Consider the following 22,332-nt stretch of genomic DNA (forward strand, 5'->3'; position numbering starts at 1 on the left):
TCATCTCAATGTGTTCCTTATCCATCTCAACGCAATAGATGGCGAAAGACACTCACGAAAACCGTGTATTCATTAATTCATACACTGCACATGGCCTTACCGGAAGTGAATAAATTATCACGTGACCTTTCAATCTTCAACTGCGTGATATATTTTTAAAGCTTACCGTCTCCACAGTTCATCTCAATGCGTTCCTTACCCATCTCAACGCAATAGATGGCGAAAAACACTCACGAAAACCGTGTATTCATTAATTCATACACTGCACATGGCCTTACAGGAAGTGAATAACTTATCACGTGACATTTCAATCGTCAACTGCGTGATGTATTTTTAAAGCTTACCGTCTTCACAGTTCATCTCAATGCGTTCCTTACCCATCTCAACGCAATAAATGTCAAAAAATCGCGAAAACCGTGTATTCATTAATTCAAACACTACATGGCCTTACCGGAAGCAAATAACTAATCACGTGACATTTTAATCGTCAACTGTGCGATATATTTTTAAAGCTTACCGTCTCCACAGTTCATCTCAATGTGTTCCTTACCCATCTCAACGCAATAAATGTCGAAAAACACTCGCGACAATTCATGCAATTTTACGCAATCCCCGGGACGCAATTTACACAGCCTAAAGTATGGACATTCCAAATCGGAGACCATGCTTTCATTAATTTATTTTTAAGCCTAACTGAGTAAACAAATAAGGTTAAAAGGAAGAGAAGAATCACAATTACTAGGGAGACTTTCCATACTACAGGAATGAAAACGACGCAACACTATCGCATGGTTTATCTTTAGGGGTCCCTCCTCTGACGCGGCGTTACACAAAAAAGAACATACTGTTTTTAAAGGCTTTATATTTCGGTCTCAATTATCTCTTGACGTTTGTTACATATGTTTCGTTTATACAATTTAAGTAATATTTAGGTAGTACGAAAGGAATGTCAACGTCACCTTCCCGCCAATAGCCAACAGCTGCTGATATTGTCTTTTCCCCACGTATTGTTCAGTTGCAATCCATTTTTACACAATTTGAATGAAATTAATAGAATAACTATCAATTCTCTTCTGCATAAACAATTGTACCACATTTAAAAAACTGAATTATGCCAGGGAAGCAAAGATGTTGCTGTGATTACCCTGAGCCTGTTTCAGGCTCTCGGTTAGTGGAACGAAAAAACTGGCGGGGAAATATTCCGGTCGTCTTTTCTGTGTTCTCCCGCTTTTTTCACCCGTTCCCAAAAACCGAAAGCGTGGAACAGGCTATATTACACTTAGAGGACAGTGACATCTAATGATTCACTGTACTAACAAGATGACAACTGGAACGTTAAGTAACTATTGATAATATCAATAAGGAGGGATGTGAGATGGTTTAAGAAAACATTGAGATGAAGCAAGAGGAAAGAACCTTAAAAATAAACAGCATGGCATTGGTGACAATTAATATGTAACGTGACATGTTATTAAATTACAAAGTGCACACAAGTAAAATAGCCGGCATTTTATTCCAAAACGCATTCTTCTTGTGATTTTTTTTTTCAATTGTTATTGCGTTGAGATGGAAAAAGAACACGTTGAGTCGAGCTGTGGAAACTGTAACCTTTATAAGTATACCACGCAATTGACGATTTAACTGTCACGGGATTAGTTATTGAATTCCGGTAAGGTTATGTAGAGTGCAGGAATTAATAGCTACAAGGTTTTCGCGACAATTTACCGACATCTATTGCGTTGAGATGGGTATAGAACACATTGAGATGAACTGTGGAGACGGTAAGCTTTAAAAATATATCACGCAGTTGAAGATTGAAAGGTCACGTGATAAGTTATTGACTTCCGGTAAGACCATGTAGAGTGTATGAATTAATAGCTACAAGGTTTTCGCGAGTGTTTTTCGACATTTAATTGCGTTGAGATGGGTATAGAACACATTGAGATGAACTATGAAGACGGTAAGCTTTAAAAATATATGACGCAGTTGACGACTGAAATGTCACGTGATAAGTTATTCACTTCCGGTAAGGCCATGTACAGTGTATGAATTAATGAATACACGGTCTTCGTGAGTGTTTTTCGCCATCTATTGCGTTGAGATGGGTAAGGAACACATTGAGATGAACTGTGAAGACGGTAAGCTTTAAAAATATATCACGCAGTTGAAGATTGAAAGGTCACGTGATAAGTTATTGACTTCCGGAAAGGCCATGTAGATTGTATGAATTAATAGCTACAAGGTTTTTGCGAGTGTTTTTCGACATTTAATTGCGTTGAGATGGGTTTAGAACACATTGAGATGAACTGTGGAGACGGTAAGCTTTAAAAATATATCACGCACTTGACGACTGAAATGTCACGTAATAAGTTATTGACTTCCGGAAATGCCATGTAGAGTGCGTGAATTAATAAATACACGGTTTTCGCGAGTGTTTTTCGCCATCTATTGCGTTGAGATGGGTATAGAAAACATTGAGATGAACTGTTGAGACGGTAAGCTTTAAAATGATGCTAAATATTCCAAGTTTGAAAAGCCAAGTAAAAAATCATTAACACCGAAACAGAGCAGATATGAGGCGTCTTGTATAAGAGTTCGGAGAGAGTTTGCCGCAAATTTAAAGGCTTCAAATGTACGTAAAAGATGTTTTTGGTCAATTGGTAATGTTATTTAACTGTTCCTAATGTATAGTTTCTTCTTTCGATGCTTACTTCGAATTGGCAGACAACTTCAACCGGTCGAATTGGCAGATTGCGAATTGGCAGTGAATTGGCAGACAACTTCAGCCAGGTGTTAACTCTGGGTCCAGGGGATTCGGGATTCGAGCGCTGGCTATCGTCCTCTAGTGTTGTGTTCTTGTAGAAGACTATGGATGCGCAATGTGTTCGTCATGGGGCATAGGGAGAGTACCGTCCGGGAAAATTCCCTTTTATTTTGATGCCACTGAGGTCATCAAAATTTTGACACTACTCCACTCGTGATTTATTTCGCAACTAGTTTATAACGGAAAATTGAAGTTTTTACAAAGCTTATAAGCTACTACAAATTCAAGAAAAAAGAAATATGAGCCAGCTCTATTTCAGTCCAATAGCTGTTACAATTTGTCCATCAAGTTGTTTAAATTACGATCTGCTTAGACAGCATATGTTTCACTTCAGCGGGCTTCAGCGGGTTTTAAAGATTCCCCGATTCAGACCTTTTTAAGATTCACAAGATCAAGCCGAGCCGCAGCACGAAAGCCAACTTTATAAACCCAATAGAATTGCCTAGCCCTTTGAATATTAGAAATCGGCAGACGTTGAACGTAAATATCACAGCGAACGTGCCAAGAAAATAAGAATGCCTTATCAGCAGAAAAATCATTTATGACACCAGAGTGGTGGTGGCCCTTATTGGTAACCAGCATTGCGTAACATGTAATCTGTGTACTTGATACAGATTACCGTATTTTCCCGATTAAGCACCGGGTACCGAATAAACGCCGGGTCTTCAAAGTGGAGTTGAAAATAGGCCCCTCGGGCATTTATTTGAGGTATAATAAGCTGTAGGTATATTAGCTAGATACATCTTTGTCAAAAATAATGAATAAAAACTCTTGCTAATGAACATAGGGCTCAAGTAAACTGCAGAAGTCAAATAAACGCCGGGTTCACCGGGCTAAGTTTAAAATAATCGAGCAAATACGGTGTGTTGGTTACATACCCCGACATCTCTTTCAACGCATCGCTGAACGTAAATATTCTGTAAGGCAAACAGCTGAAGGCAGATCACCTGATCACAGGCTGCATGCAACTTATTAACAAGACCAGTCTACAGTTTTAAAGAAACTTAACTGTTTGATCTACATTAGCAGTTAAACTCTTTTAATAGCAAACAACTCAATACTTTAACACTTCGATTCTATCACGAACTACTGACATGGAGTCATCGAAACGTCGTTCTTCGTTAATATTGCTTATATTCATTCTCAGATTTTTTTACGAAACCTTATGATATTAGACTTTTTAAATTTTCCATTTTTCATCCAAGATTCCCCGCTTTAAAAGATTTTCCGTTTTAAAGATTCCTCGAGCCTGTTCCACTGAAAGATGATCGGCGCGGCATTCTATTGGTTTTGAAGTATATAGTAACGAAATGGAAGGGATGACCGCGGAGCATTTTTCTTATTGGGGGGCCGGGGGGGATATTGGAGGGGGGTTAAGCCCCCCAGCTCCCCCTGCTCTGTGGTCCCTGATATTAAATACTAGACTTTCTGCGTGACTTGTAAGTGCTTGGAAAGAAATGATGGTATCAAAAAGTCAACCAAGATGTCAGTGACACAAGTATTAGTTGACTCATAAAATACTAGTACACAAATAAGCAAGGCTTGATCTGCGTTTAAAATTAGACTCCCCAGACTCCTGCCCTATAACTGATTGAGCCGAGTTTTTATTTCGTAATTTATTACGCCGTTTTCATTAGCTTCAATTTGTTGACGTCACCACTCGTCATGAATGGTATATGCATTCACGTGCATTTAAGCAATGGATTAACTGCGCATGGCAGGCACCCTTTTAATTTGTAAAAGATGTACGGGAAAATTGATTCTCTTCATCGATTGATTCAAATTTGCTATCATAAGCAAATATTTTTTCCAATTATTGGATGAAGTTGGCATGCATGATGAACATAATTGGTTGATTTAAAGGTCATGCACGTCATTGTGCAACCAGAAGTTACTCAATGACATCAATGACTCTTCATAATAATAACTACTTTATTTATCTTTATTTATCTATCCAGCTGATCGATGAGATCAGAAGAAAGCTAAAAAATACAATACTTTATATCCGGGATTACATGACTTGCACTAGTCTCGAACTAGTCAAGTGTCCAATAAACGATTCCTGTTCCTTTGAACTGAAAAATATAACCGATTGCAGGAACAAATACCTGGACTATTATAAGGCTGCATACTATTGAGTTTCCAATTGTAACTAAAATAAAGAACAACTCCTTAAAATACTCTTTTTTATACATAAAGTATTAAAATGTGTTCCACTATCAAAACAATAGTGAAATACATTACTACACTATTTACAGCCCACAGGTAAAGCTTATAAAAGTGTTTTTCAGATTACTCGGGGAAAATATAATAATATATAAAACTATGGGAAAATACTCATTGTCAGAAATAGCCATATCATAATGTAACAAAAATACACCGAGATAAAACTTCTGTTTATAAATTAATTTAATTTTGCTACCCAGCCATACAAATACCTGGTAAAATGGACGTTTTCTAACAGTTATTGTCAAGTTAAATTTCCGTCGTGTTACTCTTATATTTACTACATTTACTGTATCAAATTACTAAGACTTTGCCAGACATTTTTTTTTTCGATAAATTTGTGGTTATGAGAAGTTTAAACATAATAATATCACCAATGCAATGATTGCCTAAAGTAGACCAGGTGATGCACCTCTCACGGACAATTGCACGCATTTACCCCATTTTAGTGACGATGTCTTAGTGAGATAAACACGTGCATGGCTGTTCTCAGACTCTGCATGGACCAATGAAAATCAGACTAAAAAACTCTCGCTTCGCTATGGTCAATTATTTGAAATGCATGCTACTGATACTAGTATAAACGCAAAGAATTTGTTTTTTCATTTTTTGTGTCCGTGTTTTAATGCATCGTTTAAGCCTTGTTATGCTCGTGTTAAGATGAGGCCCTATTTTGGGGTTATCGGAACACGAGATATTTAGGCCTAAAATTAACCGGATATAGAGGATAATCAGACACTCCCACCCCTCCACCGTAATAGTGTCCTAAGATGTTCTCAGTTCAGTTTTTGGTGCTGTTATGATTCTTTCACGACAAGCTGGTCTTCAAGTCTTACTGTTACTATTGCGCCTTCGGTTATTTAACTTTGCAATGTCTTTCTTAACAGAGCTGGTATGTCTTAGGTTGAAGGTCGCTTCGTCTCTTCTTAGCGTTGTGTACTCTCTTGGCAAAAGGTCCTTATACCCTGTGGCATCTTGGTGACCTGTGGTACTTTCTGCCAACTGCAACCCTCCTACTTCATCATAAACGGGCTCGTCATCAGCCTCTACCTCTCCTTCTACAGTTACCGAACCGTTTTCCAATTCCTCACAGCTGACTGCCTCAAAACTTTCGTCATTGCCAGGTCTTGTGAAACTACCCTCCTCGACAGGTTGCGAGATAACGGGGCCTCCTATCTCTTCGTATAACTCGTCATCCGCTGGATCAGGGATTTCCCTTTCAATGTCTTTCTCTGTATTGGAAGAGTGGTTCTGGGAGCTACAATTCGCGGGTTGTTCATCTGTGCTTGTTGCATGGCGCGAATCAGCAATCTCGTCGTATATCCCATAATCGTCTTCCAATCTTTGTTCTGGATCTGCGATGTCATCGTAAACCTCGGTATCTTCCATTCCCTTGCATACTTCTTCAACTACTCTTTTTGTGACGTCGGACCGTACGTTCTGGTAGCGAGGTTCATCGGAGATGATCTTTAAGGTGGCGAGTGCCTCTGGGCGTGTCACGTCATTGCGTTGACAGGCAACGTCATCATACAGCTCCTCCCCTTGCAGATCTGTTTTGGTAACTTCAATATGTCCCTTTTGGTACCGTGGCTCAATGGAGTCAGAGTTCTGTCCAGCGAGTTCCTTTGTGTTTGCCAAGTCACAATCGCCACCACGCTGACTGTCAAGATCTTCATAGAAGTCTTCGTCTTGCAGATCTGAACAGCATTCCTTAACAGACATGTCGTCATAGAGCACTTCAGGTACTCGGACTGCCGCATCCGATTGAACGTATCTGTAATCGTGTCCTTTAAAGAAACCCTCGGAACACATTTCCTCGATAGCTCTCTTAAAGTGGTGTTCGTCTTTGATTGAGACGTAACATGCATCATCAGGCTGACTGATTGACAGGTCTGGCCACTCGTTTCTGTCGTGACGCTTTAACCAAAATGACATTATCCAGGACTTCATTGGTTGCCTTTAAAAAGATTAAGCGCGATTAACGTAATGTCTAGGAAGTCACTATTGGTAGAGAATGTTTTCTACCATATGCATAATTTTATCTTTCCACTATTCATGGTCATTACCCCGTATTGCATTACACATCATTACTGCGCGGAATTTCACGCGTAATTAGCGCGCGCACATAAAAAAATGGCGTTTTTTTCTTTATGGCTTACATGTAGTCCGCGAGAAATCGTCTCTCTTTTCATTAACGAGTATGGTGAACTATTAATTTTTTTCTCGCATTTTGGATGCAGTGATCAAATTCTTTCTAAAAAATGAATACAGATCAAAGCTGTCTCTGTTTGAACAATAAATTATCTTTGGAAACATGTACTTTGTTAGTACTCGCAAGGGTTTTATCAAGAAATTATAAGGTATGTGGCGGCCTGCTCCTAAAAACGAATATTGTGACCCCACTTTTTATTTCAAAACTTAGGCCCTCTTGAAGTAATCAACCAGTAGGCAAAGTTTGGTTGAAAATCTATGTTCAGTTCTTAGTATACTATGACAGAGATGACAGAAAAAGCCCAGAGATCCCCTTACCTGCTTGTCAGGCAGTCAAAAATGGCAATGACTGGTGGCCTCTGTACTGGGTCATATGTCCAGCACTGATGCATTATGATATACACCCAGTTAGGACAGCCTTCAGGTTTGGCCAATGGTCCAATTTCTCTTAAGTGAGGAAGAATCTGTTGTTGAGATTAAGAAATATGGTTGACATTTCAGGGGGGTCTATTAAAAATTGTTCTAATATTGTTTTACAATAGTTTTGTTGATTTACATTAGCTCGATGACTTGATTTAACGCCCGTGGCATTAATTTATTTATGGAACTTAAACATAAAATGCACCTAATACATCAAGATGGAGATATGACGTAAAATTGTTGTTGAAGGAAGAAGGGAGCCATAATAATATTTTGGTGTTTTTCCAGTCCATAAGGACAAAACTTGAAAAAAAATCAGCCTGACTTTTTAAGTTGAGATCTAAAGTTCCTGATGGCATTACAATAATATCACTTCTTATCACTTCAGTACACTTGCATGGTGATTTTTAACAAAAACTGGACCACTATTTGTAGTTTCCATATGTCATTTAGCTCTTGCGTTTTGAAGCGAAACTGGTGACAGTGTCCCTTTAACGCTGGAGAGCGTTTGTCATTTGCCTAATATCAGGCCAAAAATCTAAAAACACTCTTTACGAATCTATAATTCGTATTTACTTTCGACTCGCAGCCTTCCCCCCCCCCCCCCCCGCGCCTCCTTCTTTGTGCTGGCTTCCCAGCTCTATCGGGATTCTGATCAATGAGGGCTGTGAAAAGTCAGAATACCCCGTTTTGCTCAGTCGTTTTCTCGATCATCTCACCCAGTGCCCACTTTTGAATTTAGTGCGTAAAAAATACACATCGCTAGGGAATCTATGACGAAACGGGATGTGTTCTCGTAGCCTATCTACTGTTGAAATAGAAATGCCTTTGATTAATGACACATACCTCATCGGCGACAAGGTTGTAGTAAGGTACCGAATAAGGTGTTCCCTCCTGGCAAGTGGCAAAGGCAGTGTACAGTTCCCACGCTAAGATTCCAAACGCCCACACGTCACTAGCGTGAGAATAATTGTTCTCTAAAATCACTTCTGGTGCACTCCTGTTTCAGAAATATAAAAACAAAATAAATAAACAAACAAACATAAAAAGTGAATGAATGAATGAATGAATGAACGAACGAACGAACTAACGAACGAACTAACGAACGAACGAACGAACGAACTAACGAACGAACGAACGAACGAACGAACGAACGAACGAACGAACGAACGAACGAACGAACGAACGAACGAACGAACGAACGAACGAACGAATGAATGAATGAATGAATGAATGAATGAATGAATGAATGAATGAATGAATAAAATCAAAATAGTAATTTGGCTTCGTAAAGAATCAATACAGAGCTGAGTAGACTTGCCACAAGTCGACTCTTTTGAGCGACGAAGTCGCGATAAATGAGCGAGCTATGTCGAGGCAAACAGAATTTTGAGCAGAATGAGCTATTTTTACGAGCACTGTCGGTAGAATAGGCAAGGAAAGTCCATGTAATAACCGGCAGAAACGTGGTTTTGAAATGGCTTTTCAAGCGTGTAAGATATGATCAAACGAAATAGGCTTTAAAATCCTCGCCGTACAATTGCTTTACTGAGTGCTTGCACTAGTCGTAAACCAAAACGTGACAACGTTCTTTTATCACATATTTTAGGTTTTTGAAATAAATAACTTGTCCGTGAGTGTGATTTTCGCGCACGCAGCAGCCAACAATACATTTTTTTCTTGTTAAATTTTGCAAACCAAAGTGTTTACGTGAAAAATAGATAAAAAATCTGTAATTCTTTAGGAACAATAACAAAAGCTGGAAAACTTAGTTTTATTGTAAACAATAACACAAACACGTTAGCTTTCGTTTCGTCAACTGATAGTTGAATTGATTGACAAGTGAGCCCTGCTCTTTATTAGGGGAACCCCCTTTGTTGTGTGCTCTCGTCAGCATTTTATTTATTCAAGACTTCAGTGTGCGGGTGTTTGCTGTTGGAAAACGTTTTTGTTTTAAAGATTTTTTTCAACGCTAAAGTGACCCGAAGAGCTGGAAATGGAAAGCGAAATGAAGGTAAATTGGCGTAAGCCGTGTTTGTTTTATTAAGAGCTTTATCTTACCATGGTTTTGCGGGTAAACGTTACGTCGGCGTTAAAATTTTGCAAACTGTTTGAAGCGGTGATTTGCAAAGTAGCCGGCAAGTTTGGTCAACGCTATACAAGTGCATGTAAATTTTACACTTGTCGGAACGCTTTGTGTAATCACTGGCAAATGCTAAACAAGTTGTGGGTTATTCTGTAGCTCAGTCAATGCCGTATTAAGCAAACAAAAGACTTACTGAACTAAGGCACAAAGCAAGATTTGAGTGCAGTCAGTCGCCGAATTCCGCATAGAAAGTGCGGTTTTAGGAAAGCTCACTGAAGTACATCCTCTGCTCTGGTGTTAAGAAAGATATTGAAAATTCACTGCTATTTTCGTTTGCTTTGTTTTGTTTGTTTTACTTTTCAAAGTTAGCAGTAGGTAGCTAGCATTCCGCCACAATATTTTGACAAACAAGCAAATGCTATAAAAAGCAAAGCGAGTGCATGCAGGCACGAAATCGACACGAAATTATTATTTGGCGGAGAAGTTTCGCTTTATAAACCCGTCGGAATGTGTTAAGGTTTCATTGCGGCCTTTCACCCATATTGCTTTCTAAATTCCGGTGTCGGAGTTCGTTTTGCGCAAAAGTTTTTGAAACTAAAATTCAAAGTTACACTGGCTCAGATCGCGTCCGAAAAGAACTAAACTCAAAAATAATTAACAGCAAAGCTGGAATTCTTATCGAATCATGTACGTATACGACACTGTAACTTATTCTCGAAAGGAAACTTTGCGAACTTCTTAGAAAAGCTTAGGTAAACAAACAACCCAAATTTCTTTTAGAAAACCCATTTTTGCGACATTCTTTGGCACCATGTTAGCACTAAAGCACTAAAACTTTTTTTTTCTTGTTATTTATAGGCTTGTTTTACGCCGGTCTCCATGGAGTCCGGTATTTCCCGAAAAGCGGCAGGTAATTGTGGAGCCCGAATTTTTTAAGTGAAGGTGGGGGGGGGGGGTGGAAGGGGGAGGGGGGGCTTGTCCAAAAAATGTCCCTTGTTCCCTTAAAGTATTCTGTTGATTATTGTGATTCCATGATGCTGTTCCCTAAAATATCAGAAATCCCATTATTTTATGGCCGTGCTTCCTTATTCCCCGAAGCCCCTGCGAGGGGCATAACTGAACTGGCTTGTAGAACCAATAATTTACCTCAATGTTTGTTTCTATTAAGCTTTTGTTACTTACCAGCGAGTCGAGTCAGGAGGCATGGAACGTTGAATCACACATGACGTCGATGTGACGTCATGTGCACTCTTGGGCAAGGATTTAGAGCGACCCAGACGGGCGACCTGTACCTGTTAGAGAATTTAAATAAATATGCGAGTATTCCTGTCCAGCCTACATACTTCTAATTTGAATTAAAGGCAGCATCTAAATCTTATCAATGTTAATCACAATATATATAGAAAATACGATGAATTGCATTTCATGTTAGGTGACTGTTCTGAAGTATAACTTCTAATTTCATGTGTCGTTTTTATTTTTATACAACTGGTCCTAAAAGAAACAATCGCAATTATTTTTCCATGGTACGAAATGGGGTAACAAACAAATAAACAACTAGCATACAATCAATCAATCAATCAATCAACTAATCAATCGATCCGAACAATCATGTTGCAGATAACTTCCCATTATGTAATACCTTACCCATTTTACCCAAGTCATAATTTTATTACTTGCTACCTCGAAATACGACAATCTCGGATTCTCTCATTTCCCTTTATAGTCTGCAACATATAATTTAATTATGTACCGGGACGGTGCGATCACCCACATAGAACGTATTGTATAATTCTCCACGTCTTTGAATGAAATGATTAATCCGTGCATGTCTGATTGTCAGTAATCATGTTAATTGATTGTTCCTAAAGAAAGTATATCAATTGAAAATTCACCAAATGTCTGCTAAGGTTTGTTGCAGACTTTGCAAATTTTGCAAAGACCTTAATCATTCATTGTGGTTATTATTCCGGCTGGGTTTCATTAAGAACGTGCGCTATTTTGCGCAACTGGAAATGAAACAAAACTTGCCATGCTAAAAGATTCTCGCATTGCCTTTTGCCAGGGAACATTATTTAGCCAAACCTACCTTGTCTGGGGCTAACACATTCACATATTCAGCTCTGAGGTCTCCATGCACAATGTGGTTTACATGAAGGTAGTGCAGCGCAGACGCGACCTGAGACAAGAACATGACTATGTCCCCCTTCTGGCTTCGCACGTACTCCTTAAGGTTCCCAAGTGGGGCCACAGTTGAGATCTGAGCAAAAGCAAATTAGCATAAAATTAGATAATTACATTTTTCACAAAATCATATCAGTTGCAACTGTAATCCGCCGTAATCTTATTTTAAGAACAAATCAATAATTTTTTTTTAATGTAGCACTATCTTTGTCTAGATCGTATAAAACTTACACAATGACAATCTAAAACACTTTGAAATTCCATTTTTTACATATATGATTGAGAGGTTTACCGGCTCCATTTAGTAACTAAAACAATTCCCTATCCGCTTTTTGAATTTTTACGCTGAAAAGTTAATAAATAAATAAATAAATAAATAAATAAATAAATTGAATAGATAAATTGACATCATTTAACGAGGATTGCACATAACAGTCTTGCGACTAACAAACGTGTGGCCCTCCGATTCACAACTGAATTGGAATTTAGAAGTGTTGGTTTTTATGGAGGGAGGCAAAAAACCCTTGGAGCAAGGACGAGAACCTGTCCCGGAATCGAACCCGAACCACATCGGTGGGAGGCGAGCGCTTTTTGCACTGTGCCTTCCCTGCTCCCGTATAATATAGTTAATTTAAGGCAATCCCTAAGATTCGCTACCAGAGGCAAAAACTACTTACCAACTCGACAACTGGAGAAGGTGAATCAAAATTGTCGATCTTCAAAATCTTGACAAGATTTGGATTGTTGAGACTAAGCAGCTTCTTCAGATGCTGTTTGTCTTCAACGGTGATCATTTCCTTCACCAAATGGCCATCCTATGAAAATCATCATAGCACTTTAAGTTAATCGCACAAACACTGTATCTTTATCAGTTTAGTTACCTATAAATGCTAAACCAGGTTTTTCCCCCGCCCCGCTCCACGATTCCCTTTGGTTACAAGACCTGCGATCTGGCCGGATTCGCGGACTATAGCCACTATTTCACGTTAAACAAGAGAACTTTTACACTGATCCTTTGTTTCCCGATTCCTGGCAGTTTCAGACTCCTGACCCACCCCACTCCCCCACGCACTATTGACAATAACTCTCTCATTTACTTCCCTTGAACTAAGCATTTTCCCCTTAATTGTTTATCATTGTCACCGTACGGTATTACTGTTACCCACTGATATTTTTAAGGGGGCAATGGCACTTATTCACGCCTCGCGTTAGCTTGCATTGGTCAGTCCAGTTTCTGCGATCTGCTCTCCTGCGTTCGGCTCTTAATAAACACCCACCCCACAGCACATTCCAACATCTCTGCGTCTCTCCCGTGTTGCCTTTCTCAATCTCCTTGAAATTTCCTCAATTGTCATACCCAAGGTTACTCTCTCGCAACGATTTGATTATATGTGGTGCAAGGAAAGCCCGTTTTTACGGCACCGCTAGGGACCACAGAAAGTGTCCATGTAAATCGAGGAGAAGGAGCCAAAACTTTTGTCCATAATAATGAAGTGTTCGTTTTTGTTTTTCATGACTAACCTGCCCCAAATACTTTGTAGGTAAATCATCAGCTGCGTTTTCTGGGTGAAACACGGATTTCTAAAGAGCAAATGAAAATTGGTGTAAGTGTTAGTCTCTGTCAGTTTTTATACACATAATTCTATACTTTAAAAATAGTACGAAGGCACCATTTTTACACACAAACGTCCTTGTTTGTTAGCGTCATATAGAAACCATCCGGATGTTACCAGTGGTCGATTCAGGGACTTCATAAGGACTTAGTGAAATCCTTTGGGAAGTTACGGTTCACAGTCAGTATATAATTGAATAATAGTATTATCTCATACCGCCTACGTAATAATCATTTCTGTTTTCAGTTGCTACAACGTTTCAACGATTTACTGAAGCACATTGCAAACAAGGTCTTTAAATACTCATATTTATATTACAGAAACTACCCTGCTCAAGTTTTTCTGCAGATTAATATGAGATTGACCACACCTTAAGAAATAAGCAAACTGAAATAAAATCAAACATTTCTATTATAACTTGACGATAATTATTTAGCTATCGACAGGCATACATATAAGCTGACAGTTGCGGCATTTGCGAAGTTGTTAGTAATTGTGTAACACAGACACATGTGTCTACAAATGTCTACAAGACGCATGTGCTACTGTACGTCGACGTGTCCACGACTGTAAATTAAGCGTGTTGTATTCAGTACATTACAAACGATTGTTTACTAGTACTGTTTGCAAGACAACTTTTCAAGCCACGAATGGTGCATCAATATATAATATAATATATAGAAATATATGAAGAATATAAAAAAATAGAAATAAATAAACTTACATAATTGATGTGCAGTGATGGTGGGTCTGCTCTCGGTTTCTCTTCTATTAAAGAAAAAAAAACATGAAATGAGTTATCCCGTTAAAGAAGCGCTTTCCTATCTTGTGAGGGAATTTTTTGCTATGTATATTTATGTAGACGTGGTATATAATTCTAGCAGAAAAAAGGTTGAAATTTTCTATTTTTTCGTCCGAAAACAAGACTGATAGAAGATCAGTTAAAGTATGGCTTTCTATGTGTTCTACTTTTTGTTCTCCTATAAGTACCTGAGTTCGCTGCAAGGTCTTGCAATTCCTCAAGCTTCTTTTTGAGGTCAGCCAAGTTAATCCTTTTTTCTCGCTGCCATTCCCAGCACTGCCTCATTATGTCATATTCTGCAGGTTCAAAACATGACTCACGGGGCAAGACATGTTTTTTGTTCACAACCTACAAAAGTAGCACGTGTTATATATACTACATTAGTATACTACGTATAGTAATATCCACAACCCCGCCCCGTTTCATATTAGACCATAAACGCGTTTTTATAGAATTTTAGTTTAATGTGGCCGTGCGCAAATGCTGCTTGCTAAGGTATTGCTACGTCATCGTCCATCGTCCTGACTTTCTTCCCGTCTTGTGTGTACTTGTTTTCAAGCCTGGATGGAATAATAGTCTATCGCATTTTAGGTACATATCAGAATTGTTGCCAAGAGAGCTTAACTATTTGCAGGTGCTCATTTATACCTAAGTATCAAAGGCACTGTGACAGTAAAGCCTGGTTTTCACTAGCGACGCAAGCGCAAGAACACACGCAAGCATAACAGCTCTTGTTTCACCGTGAAAACGGCCTTGACGCTAGCGCTTGCGCCTGTGCATGTGCTTGCGCTTGTGCTTGCGTCGCTAGTGAAAACCAGGTGTAAAGGTGTCTTTCTCAGGAACACCTAGGGCTCGATCCCGGAACACTCGATCCGGGGTCCAACGCACTAATCATTGAGCTCCTGCGCCTGCCTCCCTCTTTTCGTATCAATATTAATTTATTGAGACAGTTTTAGTTGTCTAAATTTATTTCCGTTAAATAAGGAAGGGAGGGATGAGGAAAGTGTCCCAAGTAGCTTTTTTAAAGTCTAAATGCCATGCTCAAGTGACACGACAGTACTTATTTAAATGACAACGACAGTACTTACATGGTTAGTGACATCATCATCAATTGGAATGTTTCTGTATGGGCGGCACCCATAGGTGAACACCTCGTACATTAGCACCCCAAAGGCCCACACATCAGAGGCACTGGAATAACGATGCTCCATTAGACTCTCGGGTGCTTTCCATCTCACATGTAGATCTTCATCATCAGGACATATAGCTTCCAGGCAACTGTCGTCGGGCGAAGAGTAGTCGTACGCTTCATCTTGGTTTTGACCTAACAGTCAAAAGAAATGCAATGTCAACCTGTCACTTGGAGCTTAGAGCATTGAGGTTTTCTGCATTTTGTGAAAAAACAGTGCTGGAGATTGTGACTTATGTAACCTTTTGATACACGAAATGCGCCTATTAGGTAGTGATTTATTTATCCTGTTATTAAAGTTTGTTAGGAGTTAGTTGTTATAAGTGATGTTTCTGAGAGACAACGGTGGAATTTGTAAAAGTCTGCCCGTTTTTTTCAGTTATTTACCTTCGTCCATAGATCCATTTTGAAGCTGCCGCAAAGAGTGCATCCCAGTTAACTTGCAGACGTAATTATCGCCAACAAGAACATTCTCAGCCATAACAGCTCGGTGTACCAGTCCTTGGTTTTGCAACAACAGAAGAGCTTCAGTTATGTCAAGGAGCATCTTGAGAAGCAGGGGCGTTGGCAGAAGCTCGTTGCCTTCTCGTGAGGCTTGAACAAACTGCAGAAGGTTGCCGTATCTCTCAAACTCTGTAATGATATGACACGGTATACTTTTGGTGTTGTAACCAAGCAGAACTGCTATGTGTGGATGATTGAGACCGTTAAGTCGACTCAGATTGTATGCTTCTCTCATGAGCAGATCTCTCGTCTTAGATTGGTCCGGGTAGTCACCTTCCAGAATGTCCTGTTTTGTCACATAAAGAGTTTTAACGACCGCCTCCTTCCTTTGGAACATGCCACGTTTTACAAAATACCTCTGTCCCTGGGCGATGGTCGTCTTGTTAACTTCTAATGTCTGATTTCGGTAGCAGGTCGTGATGTGTTGAATGTGCAGTTCTTCTGCGAGCGTGTCCTGTAAATTGCGATTATCAAGCAGGTGGTCGGCAAGAAGCATCTTAGTGACAGGGTCTGGACTAAACAGCATCCCCGAGGACATGCTCTCAAGGATCACTCTACATTCTGGTCTCTTCTGCAGTTTTTCGTCTTTTAAAAGATATATCAAACAGCTCCCTGCCTCGACTCTCAATTCTATATTCAAGAACGAAAAGAATGTACAAATACATACAAGGTTCAGAAAGGTAAATACACTCCGATGCACTAACTTAAAAAGTAAGCATTACATACGCTTAGGACACCAAATGCTTTCTTGTGGTATCAAATAGGGTCAAAGAGGTTACAGGTTGTATGGATGTACCTCTTGTAACGTTGTTCATCGCGACATCAGACAGTATTGATGAAGCTAACAAACAAAACCTCCAATCCTCTCCGCCACCACTCTCCTGATAGGCTACAATCACACGCCTAAGAAGTATCATGGCTCGCTTCTCAGTTTGCATTTGTGGAGTAGGACGTTCACTGTGTACCTGAAGAATTAAAAATAACTAACATGTAAAATACTAAAACACATAACGCAAAAAGAAAATTAGTGAATATATTTTGCGTCTTATGACATTCAGAACAATTAGATTACCTGGTGCAATAGATATTTATTTGTCTATTGTATGCTACTGTGCATGTATATGAAGCCCCTTCTTTCCACAATGAATGTGCTGCTAAAACGAACACACGGAAAATCAAATTAATTCCATTAAAAACGCACCTTTCCGTGCAGATAGCATAAGATGCAGTGCAGGTCAAACCATTCGCCAGTTTTCATTTTTTTCACGGCAACTCTGTTTTTCTTCTTTAACTTTCGAAGAAATATCGGGTTCATCGCTTCAGAGTCTTGTGTTTGAAAAAAATTGTGGCATTCGTCAAGGCAGACACCCAAGTTTGTCGCTGTTGCCTTATTACAGGGTTTCAGCAGATAGCTGATTGCCTTTTGAATGAATTCCATCGAATAACGGAAATAGTTCTTTCGCTTGTACTTTATATGATCGCAGTATCTTTTCATTTCTTCTTGGAGTTTCTTCAAATCATTCGTTAAGTCTACCGTAGAAAACCCTGCTTGAATCTGATGGATAATTATCAGGGACAGAATACGCTTGTAAACAGACAGTCGGATCTCTTTCACCGGGTCTGCTTCCTCCTTGAAGACTGCATCCGGAGAGATGATGGATGACCGAATGATCTTTTCCACCTTCAACAGGTTCTCTTCGCAACTGTTCTGGCCATCTCTGAAAAGTAGATACTGAAGCTGCTGCAGTGAATGTTTCACAACTTCACTGCCGCTGCGGCTATTGCTTATCTTGGCCAGAATCCTATACGCGTCCATTTTCGTAGAAGCCGCTTTGCTCCAAGACAATTCCAGATACGGAAGAATTTGGACCAGTATGAACTGTTTCTTCTCCTCCTTTAATGGCCCAGCACAATTGTCGAAATCAAGAATGTTTTTATCTACATCTTTAAGAAATGATTCTATGGAGGTCTCTGCATCTGCGGTCCCTATAACTAATAAAAATCAAGAGATCAGAACGCGTTTTAGAAAGTTAGAGTTCATACTCTCTTGGTCAAGAACTCTTTGGGTCGCTTTTTGGCCGTTACTGTGAGCAGGCATTTTCATTTGATTCATAATAGGTAACTTTGTGGGTTATGGATTAGCAAGTATGCTTGTTACAATTAACGTTTATAGGTATTATTAGTTTTTATAAATTACTACCTTGCATTTTGCCTAGATTTTTGTATGTTATATTTGTTACTGGAGGTTGTGTTCACATTATCTTGAAATATCTGTCACACTGACAGTCATACGACACAGCTTGAGAACGACCAGGTGACATAGGCAGCCGTGAAATAAAAAAAAAATGCCTTTTGTCTGTGTTTCCGATATTTTTATTTGTAATCAAAGAACTCCTCGCTTTTATCTCTTAGTATCCCTTTGTAACATGACAGTGTTTTGAACCCGCTGCTTTTAGTTTACAAACCTCTTTTTGTTACAATTTACCTTGTTTGCCAAGAATGCCTTTACTCGGCTGTGGATTCCATTTTGAGCCATAACGTTGTTGGTAATATTGTTCATTCACGTTTGAAAGGCAATAAGTTCCAGAGTTGCTCTCGGATTTAAATGACTTTCTTCCCGCTTGAACTTTACCAATTCTTGTACTAGCATTGTTTTGATGGGTGTGAACGTCATCTGGAAAAAATTAATAGACAGCTAGATAGTCACCCACTTATAAAAATTAGCCCTATTTAAATTCAATGCATGTTTACTTTATTGAATTTCTTGGTCTTTGTAGTTAAATACATGTGTCTTATATAAATTAAATTGAAATTTTATTTTATTTTAAATTATGGCTGAGATAAAGTGAAAACCTAGTAGGACAGTTTTACTTCGCTAGTTTCTTTGCAATGATAATGTCAGGATAAGTTTCGTGACATCCAGATGTGCTAAAAGGGGGATGGGTGGTTCGGTGGCTCCATTCTTGCTATTATAAAAGAGAGGGGCAACCTGCATTTTTTAACTTATCTTGTTCACAAATTAGAAGGTGAGGGGAGTGGGTGTCTCCCTTCCTCTAAGGTTCACAAACGAAATTATTTTCTATAGTCCTTATAAATTACTTAAAGCGTTATATTCCCAGTTATATGTTGCAAGAACAGACTGGTCGAACTCAACTTATTAGTGCTGGGTGTCCTTGATGTAATACTCATCCATCAGATTAACATGGTTCTACGTGTGGCTCTATACATGTAGCAAAATGAATAGTGTAAATGTGCCAATTAAATGAAAGCTTTTGAGACTAATTTTCTGCTTGTGGTGTCAGACCTAAGTCTGTGGGTGAGACCTCCCTATTTGCAATATAATTTTATTTAGTGCTGTTAATTATGTTGTACAAGGTGGCTTAAGCTTCTAAACCCTAAAATGAAATATAGAATTAAAATTAATTTCCACCATCAGAATCACGGACAGCGATACCTTTTGTTGTAGATTGGTGGAAATTGTTGGCTTGTGCTCCTGGTCCTATAGCTGTAAAACCATTTCCTGATACGCTGGTGTTGAAGGTAATAACGTGATACGTCGGTCCAGCAGTTTGGCATGCAACTTAAATCAGAAAATCATTGTTAACATCTGAAACAAAGAGCGACAAACCTACAACCTAAAAACCTTAAATTTTAGTGTTAAATAAAGCATCAGTTAGAAACTTCACTGAGTTTTAAAAATTTTATGACGTCACTTCTACTTTATTTCTTCTGTCCATAGATATGTACGACCATGGAAAAAAGTGGCCGATTTTTTTGTTATGTAAAAGTCCCAAATCTTTAGGTTCCCACTACAGACTAACAAAGCGTGACAATTAATGATGTGACGTCCTTAAATGTCTTGTTATATTGATTAATTGCCACTTACTCATTTCTTTTCAGTCCAGAGCAGGATGCTAAGCTAAAATTAAATTTCCCTTATTGTGCACAGGGTTAGGGGTCATTTACTCCCACTGTCTCCTTTTGTACGTTAACATCACGCTGTCACGCATTCGATTGTGAAACAATTGTATTACTAGATAAGGACTGCGTTACGAACCGTTAATGCGGTAATTTTAATAAGTTTAAATAACTTAATTGACTGGGGTTTTTCCCTCAAAGCAACTTTTGCTTTCAAGATAAGACAGCGTAAATGACTGTACACTATACATAAACACACTGTTGCGCAATACGGTTACGTACGTATTTCTTCTCTTATCGTCAGATCCCTAGATCTTTACAGTACCACTCGGAACATTTTGAGAGCTAAATTTTGTCACCATGATATGAGGCAACCTCTGAACATTTTATTCCCAATGTAAACACCAAAACAAGAGCGGGGTTTAATATTAATATATTGAGTATTGTTGGTAGTATTTACACATCTATTGACAAATGCGGTTTGTAATATGCGGTCTAATATGGGATGCAAATTATCATCTGATCTATGGCTAATCAGATCAACAGAGTGAATAAAAACTTTAAACCTCCCGATGGTCAACTAAACTTCGTTCAAATTCTAGTTATCTTCTTAATCTTATCACTGGAAAAGAATCGACATTTTAACTCAAGTCAGCATTACCATGGTTGTTATTTCGCTCTGGAGCTCAGAGCCCGCTTGAAGCACAGGTATATATATGCACCTACAGCAGTGTTTTTTTATATTACTCAGTCGAGAACATAATTGGTTTTAAACAAAACTCTTGAAGTCAAAATAGCTCTAATATGGTATCCACTAACGTAATTGTACTTCAAAAGACGACACAAAGGAAGAAAAGGAAAGCTCAAGGTGCACTTACTGCCAGATGCCGCCATTAGTAATGAGGATGGGGCTTGGCGAGATAAAAGCTTAAAATTTCCTTCACCAGCCCCGATTCGTTGTGGTGTTAAGGTTTCTTTGATTTAACTTTCGATTGAAAGTGAGATTATATTATCACTTTCTGACCCTGAAAGGTCCTGGGACAAATCCCGCCAGCAAGGACAAATCCCTTTCGAGCTGAAACGACCCTGAAACGGACTTCCGCCTTTTATGTTGGGTGCTGACGCAATATATTATTGCAGTGAGGCCGGCCGGGAAATTCCCTTCCTTTTCAATGCCAGGTCATCAGAATTTTGGCTCGTATTTTATATAACTTGTATATAACGGGAATTTGTAGTTTATACTAAGCCCATTAAGCTTTTTCTGATTCAAGAAGTTGTAGAAATATACATGAGATGTTTTTCAGTTTAACAGGTTTTACGATTTATTCATCAAGTTGTTTTTGTTGAAATCTACATTCGCAGCATAGGTTCCACTTCAGAAACATAATTCATTTGGCGTGGGAAGGATTTATACTGCAGGACGTTTTGAATAACTACAGCAACTGCAGTAAATCAATCACTCAGTGATTATGAAACAAGTCAGTGTCACGTGTTCGAGTTAGTTGGCAATGCTTGTTTTGTGTTCATATAAAACTGCCCCCACTCCCGTAAGATAACTTATGGAGCCCGATATCTTCGTAACTCATTACACCATCCTCGTTAGTTTTGTGGGTGTTTTGTCTCGTTTTGCATAGTTCATATGCTTTTGTTCACAGCAAGCTACCTAGTAGTTTTACAATGGATGCACAGGAATTTCCTGTTCTCCGTTGCATTGTATCAAATAAGCAATCAAAAGCAAAATTTTTCAAATTATTGGATCATCAGAGGGGCGTGCAAGAAAGAAATAACTGATTAGTTAATTGTGTCAAATGTGCTATCACAAGCAAATATTTGTCAAATTATTGGATGGGCAGTAGAGCGAGCAAAAATTAATATAGAAATAATTGTTTAGTCATTGGGACAAGCCAATTTTTTTCCAATTATTGGATCAGCAGTAGGGCGAGTAAGATAGAAATAATTGTTTAGTGTATTGTGTCAGATGTGCTAACATAAGCAAATATTTGTCAAATAATTGGATGGGCAGTAGAGCGAGCAAGATAGAAATAGTTGTTTACTCTTTGTGACAAGCAAATATTTTTTCCAATTATTGGATCAGCAGTAGGGCGAGCAAGATAGGAATAATTGTTTAGTTTATTGTGTCAAATGTGCTATCACAAGCAAATATTTGTCAAATTATTGGATGGGCAGTCGAGCGAGCACAATATAGAAATAGTTGTTTACTCATTGGGACAAGCAAATATTTTTCCAATTATTGGATAAGCGGTTGGACAAGCAAGATAGAAACAATTGTTAAATGTCAATGTCGTGTATGTCACTGTATATGCTATATGCTTTAACCAATAAGAAACTCGTGAA

At 38.7% G+C, this 22,332-nt stretch overlaps 1 protein-coding gene across 2 annotated transcripts; it reads right to left on the reverse strand.

The window, feature by feature from the left end:
- Positions 1-4,738: 4,738 nt before the first annotated feature.
- On the reverse strand, positions 4,739-21,030 carry LOC144638109 (uncharacterized). 2 transcript variants are annotated; one of them, XM_078497287.1, is made up of 16 exons: positions 20,856-21,030; positions 19,514-19,639; positions 18,545-18,733; positions 17,261-18,045; positions 16,856-17,024; positions 15,943-16,689; positions 15,455-15,690; positions 14,555-14,714; positions 14,289-14,332; positions 13,473-13,532; positions 12,629-12,766; positions 11,857-12,027; positions 10,950-11,059; positions 8,528-8,681; positions 7,580-7,725; positions 4,739-7,007 (listed from the first exon to the last, which is right to left on the reverse strand). In XM_078497287.1, exons 1-16 carry the CDS (start codon positions 20,869-20,871, stop codon positions 5,876-5,878), a joined length of 4,383 nt encoding a protein of 1,460 aa, XP_078353413.1. In that variant the 5' UTR covers positions 20,872-21,030; the 3' UTR covers positions 4,739-5,875. The 2 variants fall into 2 exon arrangements, with proteins under 2 accessions (XP_078353413.1, XP_078353412.1); XM_078497286.1 differs by having other exon boundaries at positions 17,261-18,051.
- Positions 21,031-22,332: the final 1,302 nt, after the last annotated feature.

Source organism: Oculina patagonica, chromosome 14 (genome assembly GCF_052425735.1).
Source record: "Oculina patagonica isolate OP01 chromosome 14, crgOcupat, whole genome shotgun sequence".
In the NCBI taxonomy this organism is placed as follows: Eukaryota; Metazoa; Cnidaria; class Anthozoa; order Scleractinia; family Oculinidae; genus Oculina; species Oculina patagonica.